Source organism: Plasmodium fragile, assembly GCF_000956335.1.
Source record: "Plasmodium fragile strain nilgiri unplaced genomic scaffold supercont1.37, whole genome shotgun sequence".
Lineage (NCBI taxonomy): Eukaryota > Apicomplexa > Aconoidasida > Haemosporida > Plasmodiidae > Plasmodium > Plasmodium fragile.
The window spans coordinates 109,787-124,660 of NW_012192617.1; the positions used below are offsets into that span (position 1 = coordinate 109,787).

The window sequence follows — 14,874 nt, forward strand, 5'->3', positions numbered from 1 at the left end:
CTCCTCCTGCACGCATATACACTTCTGGCGCTCCTTAAAAAAATTTGGTCAAGATAAAAATGTGTAAACGTGTTTTCCTCTTCCTGTCCCGCATTCCTGTGTTCGTTTTCTTTTTTTTTTTTTTTTTTTTGTAATTTCCGCACCTGCTACGTATGCACGTGTAGTTTGTTGCGTTCATCAGTTCTGCACGGGCAGTTACATTTCCCTGCTTAAAGAAAAATCATCATCGGTATATTTACTGTGAACAAAATGGCTCCTTCCAAATGAGGGGAGCTGTTCCCAACGGGGAAAGCACATTAATAAAGGAGCTTTATTTTGGCCCTTTCCCAATTTGGGGTGTGTTGTGGAACGGCTGTGTAAAAATGTTTCGTGCATTCGAAGAGGTCCCTGTTTAAGGACCAGGATCACGTCGCGCAATTCGAGTGCACAATTGCTCATCTGGGGGCGTTTCCGCTGGCGGCCAGTTCGCCCCGTTCAGTGCTGAATTTATAAAAAGTTGGCTCCTGCCCTTTTGGAGAGATCCGATCCGCATAGCCTTTTATATTTAAAAAAAGGGCACGTCAAGAGAGCGACCTAAAGGCGGAAACACGATGGTGCATATGCTAGGCGATGCCCACCTGGATACATATCTTACTTATTAAATTAGAGCCGACGCGGGGAAGTAGTTTTTTCCTCCGTTGAAGAAGCCGCTCCCCACAAGGGTTGTTAACAGGGATGAACCCACGCGTAACGAGCACCGACACATTCGTTCACACTCGCTTGGGGATATTCCCACTGGCAGGAGTGCCCCATCAAAGTTGTACAAACAAAACGTGAAAGACAACGTTACTCTCACAAGGGGCAAGAAAAACAAAGTTTGCTTTTTTTTTTTTTTTTTTTTTTTTTTCTGTATCTCTATATAGAAGAAAATGTAATAGCTCTTTTGGAACGGCCCACACGTTGCAGCTGTTCGTGGGTACACTACAATAAAAAAAAAAAAAGGGGTGACGTAACGGCAGGATGACCAATCGCTCAGGGGCACGGCAACACGGAGGGACGGTGAGCAGGATGAACCATCGCGCAGAGACAAGCAAAACAAACAGAAAAGGGACAGGAGAAGGAGTAAGCATGGAAAATATTAAAACCCTGTATCATATATTCTCCAGTGCGGATGGGATGCATGTCGATGGGGGGGATAACACAAAATGTTCCACACATATGCATGACTTGAAGGGTGCTGTGATAAGTGAGGGAGCAGTAGTGGTGTCCCCAAGGAGTGACAAAAATGGGTCGCCCCAAGAGAACGTTAATGTCACAAAGGGAACAAATAAAGAAAAAGAATTTTTACACCACTTCAATTACTTGAGCCATTTTGAAGAGTACAGTTGTTCTCACACCGCAGATGTAGAAAAAGGAAGAAACAAAAAAGACGAGCTCCCATTCGAGCAGGGTTTTGAGGTCGCACTCGATTGGGTCGCTTTGGAGCCAGTTGATCATCTGTGTGACTCCCACGCAAAAGAAGGGAGAGATGTAGAAGATGAAATTTTTTATAATAATTCAAAACGGGGGGGGAGTCACTTGAAGTATCACAACGTCGGTGGGGGGAAGCAGGACACGTCTTGCAGTCCCATCAAAGGGGAAAAATATGAACAAGTGCAAGGAAGAAGACTTTATGGGGGTGACGCTGCCCAGTTGAGAAGGGAAGCTAATCCACGTGAACACACCTCAACTGGAGAAAAAAACAAAAACGGTTTTGTAAGTGCACCACATGAGACCATTTATGAAGCGTTTGCCTCTCTTGCTACACAAATGGAAAATAAAGGGACCCACTTTTATAAACCATTTTATATGAACAGCAATGTGGATAAGCTGCTTTATCTTGAAGCTGAGAAGAGTAAACTCGAGAGGACAGAACAACCCAGGGGTGGGGCCAAAATTACCCCTTTGAATTGGGATAGGAAGTGTAGTACACTGACTTATTTACACTCCGGCAGCCATAAAGAAGGGGGAGAAAAGTCAAACGGGGAACAACCCCTCAAAACGGTGTTGCAGCCAAAATGCAACGTGGACAATGTGGAGGCCGAACGAGAGCAGGATCCATTTTTAAATTTCATTCATGAAGAGAAGAGCCCAGATGGGATCCCCTTTTTTGAGGAGCTGTCCTACAGGGAGGACTTCACATCTGTCATCTTCGATTCTCATGAGGCTGCAAATCGTGGGGTAGACAAGATGGACTCTCTTGAGGGAAATATTACAAAAAAGGACCTACTTCGAATGGATAATTTCCACACCCGTGATGGGTCCCCAATTGAAAGTGAAAATATCTTTGGTGGGTCTACCAACTTGGATGCGATGAAGAGAGGTGGGGGGGAGGGAGATCCGTTCAGCAAAGAATTGCCCATTTGGCAGAGTTCCCTCCTCGAGGGAGAGATCGAAAGTAATTTATTCGCGAGGGATGGTGATTACTTTTGTGGGAGGGAAACAAAAGGAGGAACGTTGCATATCGGACAAGTCACCAAAGATGAGCAGATCTGCGTAGGTCATGAGGAAGTGACGGGGAGAGACACCCACGTAGAGAAGCCGCATCAGTGGGGTAAGTCATCCCGTAGCGTGGATCTGTTTCAAGTGCACGATGGAAGAACAGAGGGCAACATGCAGTCTGATAGTCGCATTATGAATAATTCGTCAGTGGGAAGAATACAGTTAAACCACGAACTGATAAACCTGAGTGATGGTTCTTCCTCCGACATGGGGTGGACAAGGAAGGGGACGACACCTCCTCGTGGAGAAGCAAGTGTGGGGTTGCTCTCCCTGGAGGAAGAATACCCCAACGACTGTTTCTACATGATGAGGGAAGAGAAGAAGGAAGGTGATAAAAACGCCCTCTGGGGAAAATATGACTTCTTTGATTTTGAACACCTTGAGGAGGTAGGTGCACCTGAAAGGGGAAGCCCCGACTGGATCGGAGACATCTCCAATGGAGTGACAAGATGTGAAGTAGGAACGACAAAAGGAGATTCTCATGTGGGACTCTTAAGAGCGATGCGCTACCAAATGCATAGCAAGGTGGAGGGGGGGAGAGAGAAAGAGGTGGAAGACGTACTACTCACCTACCACGACCACTACCTAACCGAGCAGCGGATGATGGAAGAGGCTGCACCAAAGGACGACGAATGCAGCTCCTTCTTGGACATCATCGATGAGATCGTCAGCATAAGCAAAGATATAATCTGCACGAATCAGACTGAGGATGGCTTCGTGGAGATTCTACAAGGGGGTCCAGACAAGGGTATGGATTACTCACACATTGGGGGGCAATTTCAAATGGGCCTCCACCTCGATGTACCTGTCGGAGAAGTGGTAGAACCAGGTCACATGTCGACCCAAGCAGCTGTTTGTAAGGACCCACCTCAGGATAAAATTGCGAACGATGTATATTTTCACTTTGAAAAATTGACCGAGTCGTGTGGAAAGAGGGAAGACTCCATGCATGCAGCAGTTGATGGGGCAGATGACGGAGCAGATGACGGAGCATCTGACGAAAATTCTCACCGCTTACATGTGAGTGCCCAACAGGTGGCACATCTACATTGGAGAAACAGGTCCGGTGAAACGAAAGATGACACTAGTGAGATGCAAGAACAGGAGGACCCCCAGGAGAGACCCACTTGTGAGACCACCTCAATAGGGGCAGACCTACCAACTATGCAACTTTGTGAAGACCTATACCGCGTACTGATGTGTAGAAATTATTTGGAGGCACTTCCTGTGTTGGAGGAACACGTGTGGGGGGGAAGCGAGCCGATGGGAGGAGACAGATAAGCGGCCCAACCCATTGTGGTGTAAATAACTACCCAAGTGATAAGCGACCCCTGCGCGGAAACGTGAACCTGGTGACCTTCCACACCTACCTCCGCAGAGCCAAACAAATGAACAAGCGAGGCTTCACCGAAATGTACGACTACAACGATTACGTGTACACATACATGCAAAAAATTTTCCAAATGGACATAACGCGCTTCTTCTTCACCAGCAATTATCTTGAGAATGTGAACAGGTACATAATTAAAAAAAATAAATGCATTAATGACCTGACCAATGCTCAGAACTTCGTAAATGATTTTATACAAAAGAAGGAAAACGTCATTACACAGAAAAGGTTTTGTAATGACGTCACCTACTCAATGTACTTTTTAATTTTCACAAATCTGTTAGTAACCCTATGGCACACGACCTTGTGTCATTTGGACGAGGCCAACTGGAACCAGCTGGTCTCCTTCCTAATGAGGCGTCTCCGCATGAAGAAAACTGTTTATGTGTTAAAAAGGAGCCACTCCTTTCTGTCTCGCATTTATCGGTACCTCACCAAACGTGCCCTTGATGAAAAAAAAAAAAAAAAAATAATTATACTTGTTAAACGGAGCAGAAGCTTCAAAATGGTTCAGAAGAACGTATATAAAATTAACACCTTTTGTTTTTATGTACTCATTTTTTTTCTCCCTCTGTCTGTACCTCCATTTGTTAAGGACCTCAACACCCGTGACTACTTCCTGCACTCTTTTCTGAGAAGCATTAACAAAGTCGTTTTGAGGTATGCCAAGGAGTATACCGGCGGCGTGTCACACCATTCAGGGGGGTCAGTCAATTCGGAGGTGTCACACCGTTCAGGGGAGTCACACCATTCAGAGGGGTCAGTCAGTTCAGATGGGTCAATCAATTCAGACGGGTCAGTCAATTCAGGGGGGAACGTCCACGCTACCGCTCCCCCCTCACAATGCCACAGAAGCGAAAACATGCGCGACGTCCTCCGCAAAGCCGTGAGCAGCTCTCAGAAGAACATTTGCCGGCTGAAGATGCAGAGCCTCGCGCAGGTGTTTCGCTGCTCTTTCGAAAATGCCCCGCGAGGGAGTAGACCGGAAAGCGGAAGTAATAGCAAGCACTCAAACAACCTCGTGGACGCCATGCGGGACATACATATAAGCACGAGGATCGAGCAGATCGAGAAGGAACTCACTGCCTACCTCAGAGCAAACACCCACTTCTACCACACCTTCTTTAGCATCATCGTGCCCATGCTGAATGCCCTCACAATCCTTATGGAGAACCTCGAGGCGATCGTTGCCCTGTACGTAAAGCACAAAATACGGAAGAGCAGGAAGCTGCTTTTCTTTCGTAACCCCTGGTTGTGCAGCTATGACGTCTTCCTCTCCTTCAGTCAGTCGGTGGGACTCACCCCAACGACGCAGAAAAAAAATGTGGAATGGGCAGAGTGAATAACGTGAATAATGTGACTAGCGCGAGTAGCCTGAGTGGCGGCGTAGCAGGCAGTTTAACGGGTAACCTAACGGACGATTCAACTGGCAGCCTACCTTCAGACTTCGCGTCCTACATGGCGCAGCAGGACGGACAGCTGGAGCAAGACGACCTGGGCGCACTGTACCACGTCAAGAGGGTTAAGGAAATGCTGCTCTTGGGGAGAAGGAAAAAGGGCGAATCCCGCAGAAAGGCACATATGGACCGTGCAAATGTGGACCGAGCAGATCGCGCCAAGTTAAACGACTACTATTCCCACATTTTGAAGTTGTGCCAAGACGAGCGCTACAAAGAAATAAACACCAGAGCTTTGAGATGCCTATTGTACACTTTGTACTTTAGTTGATCACGCGGGGGGGGTTAGGTTAGGGTTACCCTTTTTTCCTTTCCCAGCCCCTCCGATCCTCCACTTAGTAATCATCCGTGTTAAGAAGTACGCAGCTGCGTGATACTTGTGGGGTGTGCTACTACCATTCCTCACTGGTAAAAAATAAAATAATGTAATTTTTTTTTTTTTAATATGTTTTTTTTTTTTCCTTGCAAATCCGCGTAGGGTCATCCCCACTGTGTTGTATGTACACTCTTTCGCGAGGATGGCCCCTGGGGTGCACTCACACATATAAGAGATTATGCCCCTTGCGGCCCCGCTGTTCAAGGGGAATTATTACTATCACAAATGTGCTTATATATATATCTGGTCAGGTAGACATATATCTACATGCTCGTGTTGCCACGCCTCCTCGAAGTCTTAACCGTTTATACGTGCACGTGGAGAGAAGTGCCCACTTGCACGCACAAAGAGTTCATTTTTGCAGGACGTGTGCCAACCACCTCATGCCCCCACCGTGTGCTCGTCCCTGTTAGTTACCCTCCCCCAAATGAGAAGGATACTACCAATTAGCGCGGGACCCATGCGACTACCTCCCATACCGCTGCGTTTGGTGCGTCGGATACTCCTGCTGTTGGTGGTACTGGTACTGCTAACCGCAGGAGGAGTAGCAAAATGTGAAGTGCCAGACGAGGGAAGGAACCAAGTAGACACACGAAACACAACTGAAGAACGCATTATGGATGTCCTAAACTCGGTTAGCGTTGATCAGTCTATTAAACGAGAAAGGAACATACTAGACGACGTGGCAAACTATATGCACTATTTGAGAATGCTCAACATGGTAGTCCCCCATGAGAATGTAGAAGGTGAGGGATTCATTAATGTTGACACTACTGGGAAGGGAGCCAAGGAAAAGCGAAGAGTTCACATTGTGTACTCTTCACAGGGGAACAATTACAAAAATAATTTAAACGACGTGAGGAGGGAAGTTAATAGAGTTTTATTTACTTAAAAGGGGATAACCGGGTGGGGGGTGTGCCTTCGTTTTCTCCCGTCCACGTAAATGCTTCACCTTTTTCCTAACACATGGGTGTAAGCAGTATTAACAAAACGTAGGCGGCGCTATTTGTTGAGGTACCCACTTTGTACCAACTCCCTAAGCGGGGAAATTGTATGCCCAAGGAGCGTTTGTTACTTTTTTGCTTTTTTTTTTTTTTTTTTTTAAACAAAATGAACTTAAATGAACTGACCCGAAATGGGACTTGTGTTCCTGAGAAGCATTTTGAAGAGTACCTCGGGGAAATGCTCCACCATTTAATTGGCCAGATAATGTGGTTACTGTCGCTACGCCCTTTACTTCCCTCTTTGTTGTGTGTTATTTTTTTATTTTTTATCATCTTTCTTTTTTTCCCTCCTTGTTACGACGGAACATGCATGCAGCATAACATCGCTCACTTATATCCCACGTGGTCTAGTGGCTAGGATATTCGGCTCTCACCCGAAAGGCCCGGGTTCAATTCCCGGCGTGGGAAAAAAAAAAAATTTTATATATACAAAATAATTATATTATAAAATATATATATATATATATAAAAAGTATTGAAAATAGTTTTGAATAAATAAAAAAATACGAGCAAGTAAAGCAAAAATGGAAATTCCTATTAATGTACCAGCAAAAAATAAATTGGCCCAAAGCGTGCCAACCGTGCTGACAATTTATATTTAACGCGGCTTTATTATTATATATAATAATTAATACCGCGGAAACATTTTAACGAAATTGCCTTCTTAAACATGCACTTGCCTTAAGAAAGAAGTATGCCAGCGGTTGTGTCATGTGTGCCCTACCGCAAAGTTGCGAAAAAATAACTTCGCCATATTTTTTCTGTTCAAGAAGGAAAAAAAAATATATACATATACAAGAAAATATTTCTTTAATTAAGGTATAAAATTTGTTTGTTTTATTCATTTTTGTTATTGCTTTTTTTTTTCCTTTTTTGCGCAAAAAATGGACAGACGGGGAATTGAACCCCGGACCTCTTGAATGCAAATCAAGCGTGATACCACTACACCACCTGCCCGTATAATTAATTATGCTACCATCTTAATATGCTTGTGATTATTTGTACCTTTCTCTCTGCAACGTATTCCTCCCTCTGACGTTGCCAATTGGAGAAAAATTAACAACACGTTTTAGCATTTGCATCTCGCCAAGTGTTTAAAACAAAAAAAAAGGTCACAAAAATGACGCAAAAATGTTGAAGTTAATTTTTGGAAAAATGTAAAAGTTTGCTAATGAGAAAACGCATGCTGGACTGAAAATAGTTTTTTTTTTTTTCTCTGTGAAAAATGAGGAAGGTAAATTCTCCGTGCTTCTCACGTCGCACTTTTTTTCGCACATTTTTTTGTTCATGCCAATTTTGACGAGGCAAGGAAAGGAGGCCACAGGGCGAAACCAATTTAGTGTGCAACTATGTAGCCCAACGGTTAAATCCACATGTAGAGATGTGACCCTGATGTGGGGACCCATTTTGTCAGCTAACCGCGTCGCTGCGCACCCATTCCGTTGGAAGAGAGACGTCTTGATGGGGGATAAAGGGGGGGGAGGATCTACCGTTCCATCCGTTCCACGTTATCGGTTCACCCGGTTGCCGCTTCGCCAACTCCCCCAAAAGTGACAACTCTGAAGGGTATGTATACACACAATTAGGCTGGTTGAAACGCTCCTTCCGTTTACTGCCCTAAATGGTGCTTCTGAAACATGCGTCCAAGGGGCGAGCCATTGTTAGGAGGGTGACTGGCGGTGCTAGGCTAGTATGCAGTGGGGGCCACGACCATGCGCCGGTTGCACGCGGAGCGGTTGCTCCATCGGCGGACGCCCCGCCCTGCGGTGAATCCCACCTACGCGAGTTCACCAATGGAGACAAAATCGTGTACGACAATGCAGAAGACCTGCGCAAGTTCTGCGACAGAAAATTTAAGAAGTTTCGATCCGAGCTAAACATATTGACATCGTCCAACAGGGAATATGTGCCGTACCACTTGTTTGACTTCTTCCTCCCTCACGGGTCATTCGAGGAGGGGGTGCACGAAAAATTGGCCCTCAAGGTGGAACAGTTAAAAGGGGCACAAGCGAATTTGCTGCAAAACGGGGAAACATGCCTCCCCAGAGATGACAGACTTTACAGTGACAAGGGTGACGATTGTTCCCCCTATGTTTTGCCACACTTGTCCGACTCTATTGTGGGGTACGTGGATCAGAATGCAGACCACGCAGCATGTGTGCAAAAAAAAAATATATTTTTTGGGGAGGGAAACAACAATGTGGAGAAGAAGAATAACATATTGTCCTTATTGCAAATGAAACAAATTAACCATCTAGACATGGACTCGTATATAAAATTAAGTTTACAGAGGAACTTCCACATGAAATATTTGACAACAGTTCAGTACTGTTTATTTCCATTGTTTGTAAAAAATTACGACATTTTAATTCACTCCGTTAAAGGCACAGGGAAGACGCTCTCTTACTGTCTCCCACTGGCACACAAAATAATTGCACAGTTAGGTAAACTTAAAAGAGACTTTCCTCATTTGAAGGACAACTACGTCCTTGCGCTGATTATCTGTCCGAACAGAATTCTCGTCGAACAAACATATGCAATTGTAAAAAAATTACTCATGTACCATCCGTATGGCATAATATGCCACTACATGCATGGAAAAAAAAATATGAACATGCAAGGTGAAATTGAAGAACTAAAAAAAAAAAAACCACACATTATTGTGACCACTCCAGCTACTTTCATTAATCATATGAAATTCACCTCTTCCTTCAAAGACATGCTTTTTTTATGTGATACCATCGTCGTGGATGAAGCGTACTTTCTATTAAATTCAAATTATTTACACAACGTTTTAACCATTAAAGATGTGCTGCCCAAGGGACACCAAACCGTTTTATTAACCTGTCATGTTAATAATTTTTTAAAACACTTGGCCTTCAGATTTTTGCGCCTCAATTATGTCTACCTAAATTTAGTGCACAACTGTGTGTATGATGATGACACTTTTGAGGCTGCCGTTCGGGGGGGTAAACACCCCCAGTGTCACTACGCAACAGATGGGAATGAAGAACGGAGCGACCTTTCAAATCTTACCAATCGGGCGAACCCCCCATTTCAACTGTACCACCGATTGAACGCTCAGCTCCTCTCCATCCACAAAAACAACATACTGAATTGCACCCAACTAGAAAAACTTTGGTACTGCAAAGACGCCAAAACGTTTTATGACCACGTTAATGCATTCGATGCGTACCTTGTAGGGGAGCCAGGCCACCCGACACAAGGGGCAAGCGTCAATGAAGAAGGACCAACTCGCAGCGGGATACATACTTCCTGGGAAGGTAAAACTACTACAGATGAGCGGACAAATTCGAGCGGTCCACTGGAACGAGAAAATGAAACACTCCCTCTAGAATATACACATAAAAAGGGTGAAGACAAAAAGAGGGAAGAACCTTTGGAAGAGAAAAAACAAAAGCTTACACTGAACAACAGCGATTACAATAACTACACACAGTTCAGCCGAACACACGCCAATTATGAACAGAACAAAGGGAGAAATATCCCCACGCACATATTCCTAACACAAGAGTACTTAATATACGAGTCGGATAAACTTGCTTTATTAGTTTTCAATATTCTTTGCAGAGAGCTCCTCTCAAGTGAGCATATAAAGATAGTGCTCTTCATGCCCACTGTAAAAATGATCCAATTCTTTTATGTCATTTTCAAGCACTACATTTTTAAGGGCTACCTCTGTTTGCTCTACCTGCGCGGAAAGCAAAGGGCCCACGGGGGGTACATCAATATGAAGGGAAATAACAGCAGCTACTACCACGGGGTGGGTGCCCACTCGGACAGTGTCGCTGCCCCCCCGCAGTACCATCACTACGATAAGGATCACGTAACCTTTTCAGTCTCCTCCACCCCTTTTGTTATGGCCCATCCAGAAGAACTGCACAGCGCAGCAGAAGGGGAGTCCAATGGTGGGAATGGTTCCATCGAGTTAGGGGATAGCACAACGGACAGTTCGCTCAATATGGAGGGCCCACACTTAAACAGCGGCAACGCACACAATGAACAGAGCGTGTGCGACCCTGTTGATGATAAGTACCAACGTGAGTACGAACTGCTAAAGGACGTCATATTCTCCTGTCTGCACTCCAAATTGAGTATAGATAAAAAAATGTACACCCTGAACAGATTTAACAACTCGGAGGGGAAGACCAAACAAGTCTTATTCGCCTCCTCCTTGTTGTGTCAAGGAATTGAATTAGACAAGGTCGACTTGGTAATACAGGTAGGGGTTTGTACAACTGTTGATGAATACGTTATGAGGACGAATCTCGCCACATCGAAAAACACCAAGGGACGGAGCCTGCTCTTGTTAAACGAGTTAGAAGGGCATTATTTGTTCACTCTTTACAAAAACAACATTATGATTAGCAGCATCAGTAAGAGGTACTTGAGGGATATATATAAGGATAACCCTTTGTTGGATGCTTTGTTGAAGTATAAACGCAGGGGGCTCAGTGTGCCAAGTGGGTGTAGTGAGGATGATCAACACTCAACGGGGCAATCCGTTAGCGATATGAGAAAAGACGATGATGTAGGTGACAAACAGGGGGAAAAGCATGCACTTGGGGGGGAAAAATTCGCTCATGAGGAGAGAAAGGATCACTATGCTTATAACCCCCCACTGAGACATATCGAATGGCACAAGCACGAGCACCTGCTCTGTTCGTGCGAGTTGATGTACAGATCGCTTCTCGGGTTTTATTGTCAGCAAGACAAATTTCTCAAGTATGAAAAATGGCAAGTACCAAGTTTAATTAAAAGTATGATTTACTCCTTTGGCTATTTTGATAATTTTTATGTAACGAAATCGATGGCTGCGAGACTTCAAATTTTAAATGCACCTGACCTGTTCGTAAAGTTTAATGCCACTCCTCGGAGTGTGCTCATGTCTGCTCTGCCATCTTACAAGGGGTACAAGTCCCAGATGAATGAACTTTTGCGGAAAGGCCGCGTAGGTGGTCGGTCAGGTGGAGTGTCATCGTCTGGGGAAGACCCCCCTTTTGACACAAAACAGGGGGAAGTCAACTTGGAAGAAAAGGCGAAAAGACGCGAAAGTGGGGATTACGAAAGGCATCCCCTGTATTTCCCCATTCGCACGTATTTCTCCTAATCCGCGCGAGGGGGGGGGGGGGGGGGTTATCTCCTTTGTGAGTTGCTTGCGGTACGTTACTCCGTGTACGACGATGCGGTGGTATATATTTTGGCTATTTTTTTTGTAACTCCCCCTTTTAGCTATTTTTTTTTTTTTTTTTTTTTTCTTGTTCAGGTAAAATTTTTAGCTAGCTGATGCTTCACAATGCTATGTTGTTGTTGCGGCGCAGTGTGTTCACGATAAACCTGGACACGCAGCGCACCTCGAGGCGACTCCTGCAGGCGTAAAGGACAACGTTGCCCGAGCTGAACAGGAGGACCGTCCTGACACAGGGATGAATATTCGGCTGATACCCTTTTGTGAAATTATTTTGCACAACATGATCCAAACTGTCTTGTTGAATTAGCTTAGACAAAAGAGAATGGTCAATTCGAATATATATAATGTTGTTAATGTCTGTAAGGATATTCTTAAATTCTTTATATTTGTAAATTTTTGAAATATCAAAATGTCTCAACTTAACATTAAAAACGGAGACGAGCTGTTTGATGTAAAAATGGTCCATATCGAATGTGATATCATTTCGCGTGATGTACTTCCATCGCCGGTACGTGTCAAACTGGTATATGCACTTTTTGCTCTGCAAGGCTGATTGGTCAAATTGGTTTGAAAAGGGACCCATCTCTCCGGGGTGCTGCCTTTCGATATAACGATCATTTTTTTTTATGCCCGAAAATTCCTTTTCGCCATCCGCTTGAGTATTACTCGGTTTGAAATGCGTTGTGGAATGATTGGGGTGAGTCAATTCAGAGGAGTCCCTCGCATGGTCACATAAATGGGGAGGAGGCGACTCGGATACATTCGCAATTTGGTCATGTTCTTCGCTTTTGTACTCCTCTGAGGAGGATCCTTTAGGAGAATCCACTTTTAACCCGCCCGTCTTTTCCTCCATCTGAATGGCAAGTTTGCCCTCATTCAAATGCACATCCATTTGTTCGCGCCCCAATTGGGAAGGAACTTCTCCGTGGGGCTTTTCGGAAGTCCACCCTTTGCACCCCCCCGATTGGTAATATTCACTACTTTCGGATGGGACTTGGTTTTTTTCGCCCCCCTGACAAAGTCCCTCTTCTGGGAGTGCCTTGACCTGCTCCCAATCGCCCTGCCTATACTTTTTAATTTTTCCTCTTAGTTCTTCAATGACCGTTTCGCAGAAGCGAATCGTTTGGGAAACCTTTGCCTTGTCGTTTTTTGTGGGGTCCCCATCATCCGGGGAAACATCCCCCCCGGTAATGCTGTCCTCAGGAGTGGATTCCTCGACAATGCTCTGTTGAGGAGTAGACTCTCCCGAAATTGATCCACCCCCATTCTGCTGACACGTTAGAAAATTGCTTCCCCCCTTTTCCGTGTGGACAATCTGGTTATTACAAGGTGCCACGCCCCCTGCAACGGTTGCTCCTTCCTGTTGAAGCTCCACCCCCTGGTGAGGTACACCCATATCGCACCCACTTAGGTACGTCCAAAAGGTTTTATATTTCAATCTCTTAATGACCTTAATCAAAATGAGCAAGCCTTTCCTCAAGGTCAATGCCCCGTGGACATGCACGGATCCGTTTTTGTGTATGAAGCAAACAGCATAGGGTTTCTGCAAAAATATTTTCACGACGTTCTTCCTGATTTTATAATTCTGAAAATAAATAAATAAACTGTTCTTCCGTTTACTTTGTCCATCCTTAAAGAGAGACCCGTCTTCCTTTCCACTGAACACAACATCGTCGTAAATAATTTCTGTGTTTTTGAAGGACCTTGAGATGAGAATTAAATCGTGGATGGTGAAGGTACACATGAGGTTGATGTAGATCCAAATGTTTTTTATATATATGTTTAGTCCTAACTTTTCATCGTACATTCGGTTGTCGTCGTCTTGGAACATCTTCCTGAACTTTCTTTTCGCTTCCTCGTGCATAGACGATAGCATGTCGCACTTGACGATGTTATTTCCGGCGTTCACATCGAGGAGGAAGCCACTTCCCTCTGCTTCATACCCTTGGTGGGCAGTTCTCCCCCGTTCTTCTTCACCATGTTGTTTTTCCCCTTTCACCTCCCCCCTGTTCGACAATTGGCTCATTTCGGCTCTCCTTCGTCCCGTGAGCGAAGTTGTGTGCACCTTTTTGTGAAAGTGGCCCTGGATGCTTCCGCCATGCTAATGCCGAGGAAAGTCCCCACCCTCCTCCTTCGGGCCACACAACACAAGCTGTCCACAGGGAGGTGTAACGAAAAAAAAAAAATTATCTTCTCTGAATGAGGACAATTTCACATGGCGCATAAGAAGGTGGTCATGGGTCTGTCCCTTGTCCGGTGTATGCTCACCCAGTGTGTTGAGGCCTATGTCATAGGTCAGCAAAGCCCCTTGCGCATGTGCCCCACAGTGGATCTAAAAATGAGCCTTTCAAAAAAGGGGGGAAAAAAAAAACAGTAAAGGATTCCCTTTTGAATCCCTTCCCTGAGATTCTCCATAAGATGAGCATCCCCGTTCAGATACACATATATATATATATTTTTTTTTTCTGCATGATTGGCCGTTTTTTGCACGCTATTACTCAAACACCTATTATAACAGCTCTCCGTGGACTTGCCCCTCCCCCCGGTGTGCAACAAAATGGGTGAACAAATTGGAGGAATTTGCACCAGGGGAATTTCCTTGGCATTGGCTTAATTGTGGGTGTGGGAACACGCCCCTAGGAGAAGCTCCCAAGTAGGGGTTACCACAAAAGGAGAGCACACATTATGCGAACAAACAACGCTGATCGAACAGGAAGTCGAAAGCAACGAGGCAGCGTTACCCAGGCAGAAAGAGTCGGAGCAAAACAAATCGATTTTGCGAACGGGTTAGGTAGGTGTGATGTTTTTTTTTTTTTTTTTTTCCCTGCAGGGAGTTTAGCGTGGCGAGAAAGGGGCAAAAATGCAGGTGATAAATCCACAGAGGTGAGAAAAAAAAAAAAAAAAAAAAAAAAAAA

General features: G+C 44.8%; 5 protein-coding genes and 2 non-coding genes across 7 annotated transcripts; 5 read left to right on the forward strand and 2 right to left on the reverse strand.

The window, feature by feature from the left end:
• Window positions 1-999: 999 nt before the first annotated feature.
• On the forward strand, window positions 1,000-3,801 carry AK88_03309 (uncharacterized protein; the record flags this gene model as incomplete). The annotated part of the gene is made up of 1 exon (XM_012480930.1): window positions 1,000-3,801. The coding sequence occupies one exon, from the start codon at window positions 1,000-1,002 to the stop codon at window positions 3,799-3,801; it is 2,802 nt and encodes a 933-aa protein (XP_012336353.1).
• Window positions 3,802-3,908: 107 nt separating this feature from the next.
• Window positions 3,909-5,638, forward strand: AK88_03310 (uncharacterized protein; the record flags this gene model as incomplete). Its single annotated transcript, XM_012480931.1, has 2 exons — window positions 3,909-5,151; window positions 5,199-5,638. The coding sequence occupies 2 exons, from the start codon at window positions 3,909-3,911 to the stop codon at window positions 5,636-5,638; spliced, it is 1,683 nt and encodes a 560-aa protein (XP_012336354.1).
• Window positions 5,639-6,170: 532 nt separating this feature from the next.
• AK88_03311 (uncharacterized protein) lies at window positions 6,171-6,635 on the forward strand (the record flags this gene model as incomplete). The annotated part of the gene is made up of 1 exon (XM_012480932.1): window positions 6,171-6,635. One exon carries the CDS (start codon window positions 6,171-6,173, stop codon window positions 6,633-6,635), a length of 465 nt encoding a protein of 154 aa, XP_012336355.1.
• Window positions 6,636-7,083: 448 nt separating this feature from the next.
• On the forward strand, window positions 7,084-7,155 carry AK88_03312. Its single transcript has one exon. It is a non-coding gene; the product is annotated as a tRNA-Glu (tRNA).
• A 477-nt stretch (window positions 7,156-7,632) lies between these two features.
• Window positions 7,633-7,704, reverse strand: AK88_03313. The gene has a single exon. It is a non-coding gene; the product is annotated as a tRNA-Ala (tRNA).
• A 664-nt stretch (window positions 7,705-8,368) lies between these two features.
• On the forward strand, window positions 8,369-11,878 carry AK88_03314 (uncharacterized protein; the record flags this gene model as incomplete). Its single annotated transcript, XM_012480933.1, has 1 exon — window positions 8,369-11,878. One exon carries the CDS (start codon window positions 8,369-8,371, stop codon window positions 11,876-11,878), a length of 3,510 nt encoding a protein of 1,169 aa, XP_012336356.1.
• Window positions 11,879-12,059: 181 nt separating this feature from the next.
• AK88_03315 (uncharacterized protein) lies at window positions 12,060-13,985 on the reverse strand (the record flags this gene model as incomplete). Its single annotated transcript, XM_012480934.1, has 1 exon — window positions 12,060-13,985. One exon carries the CDS (start codon window positions 13,983-13,985, stop codon window positions 12,060-12,062), a length of 1,926 nt encoding a protein of 641 aa, XP_012336357.1.
• Between the last annotated feature and the right edge of the window lie 889 nt (window positions 13,986-14,874).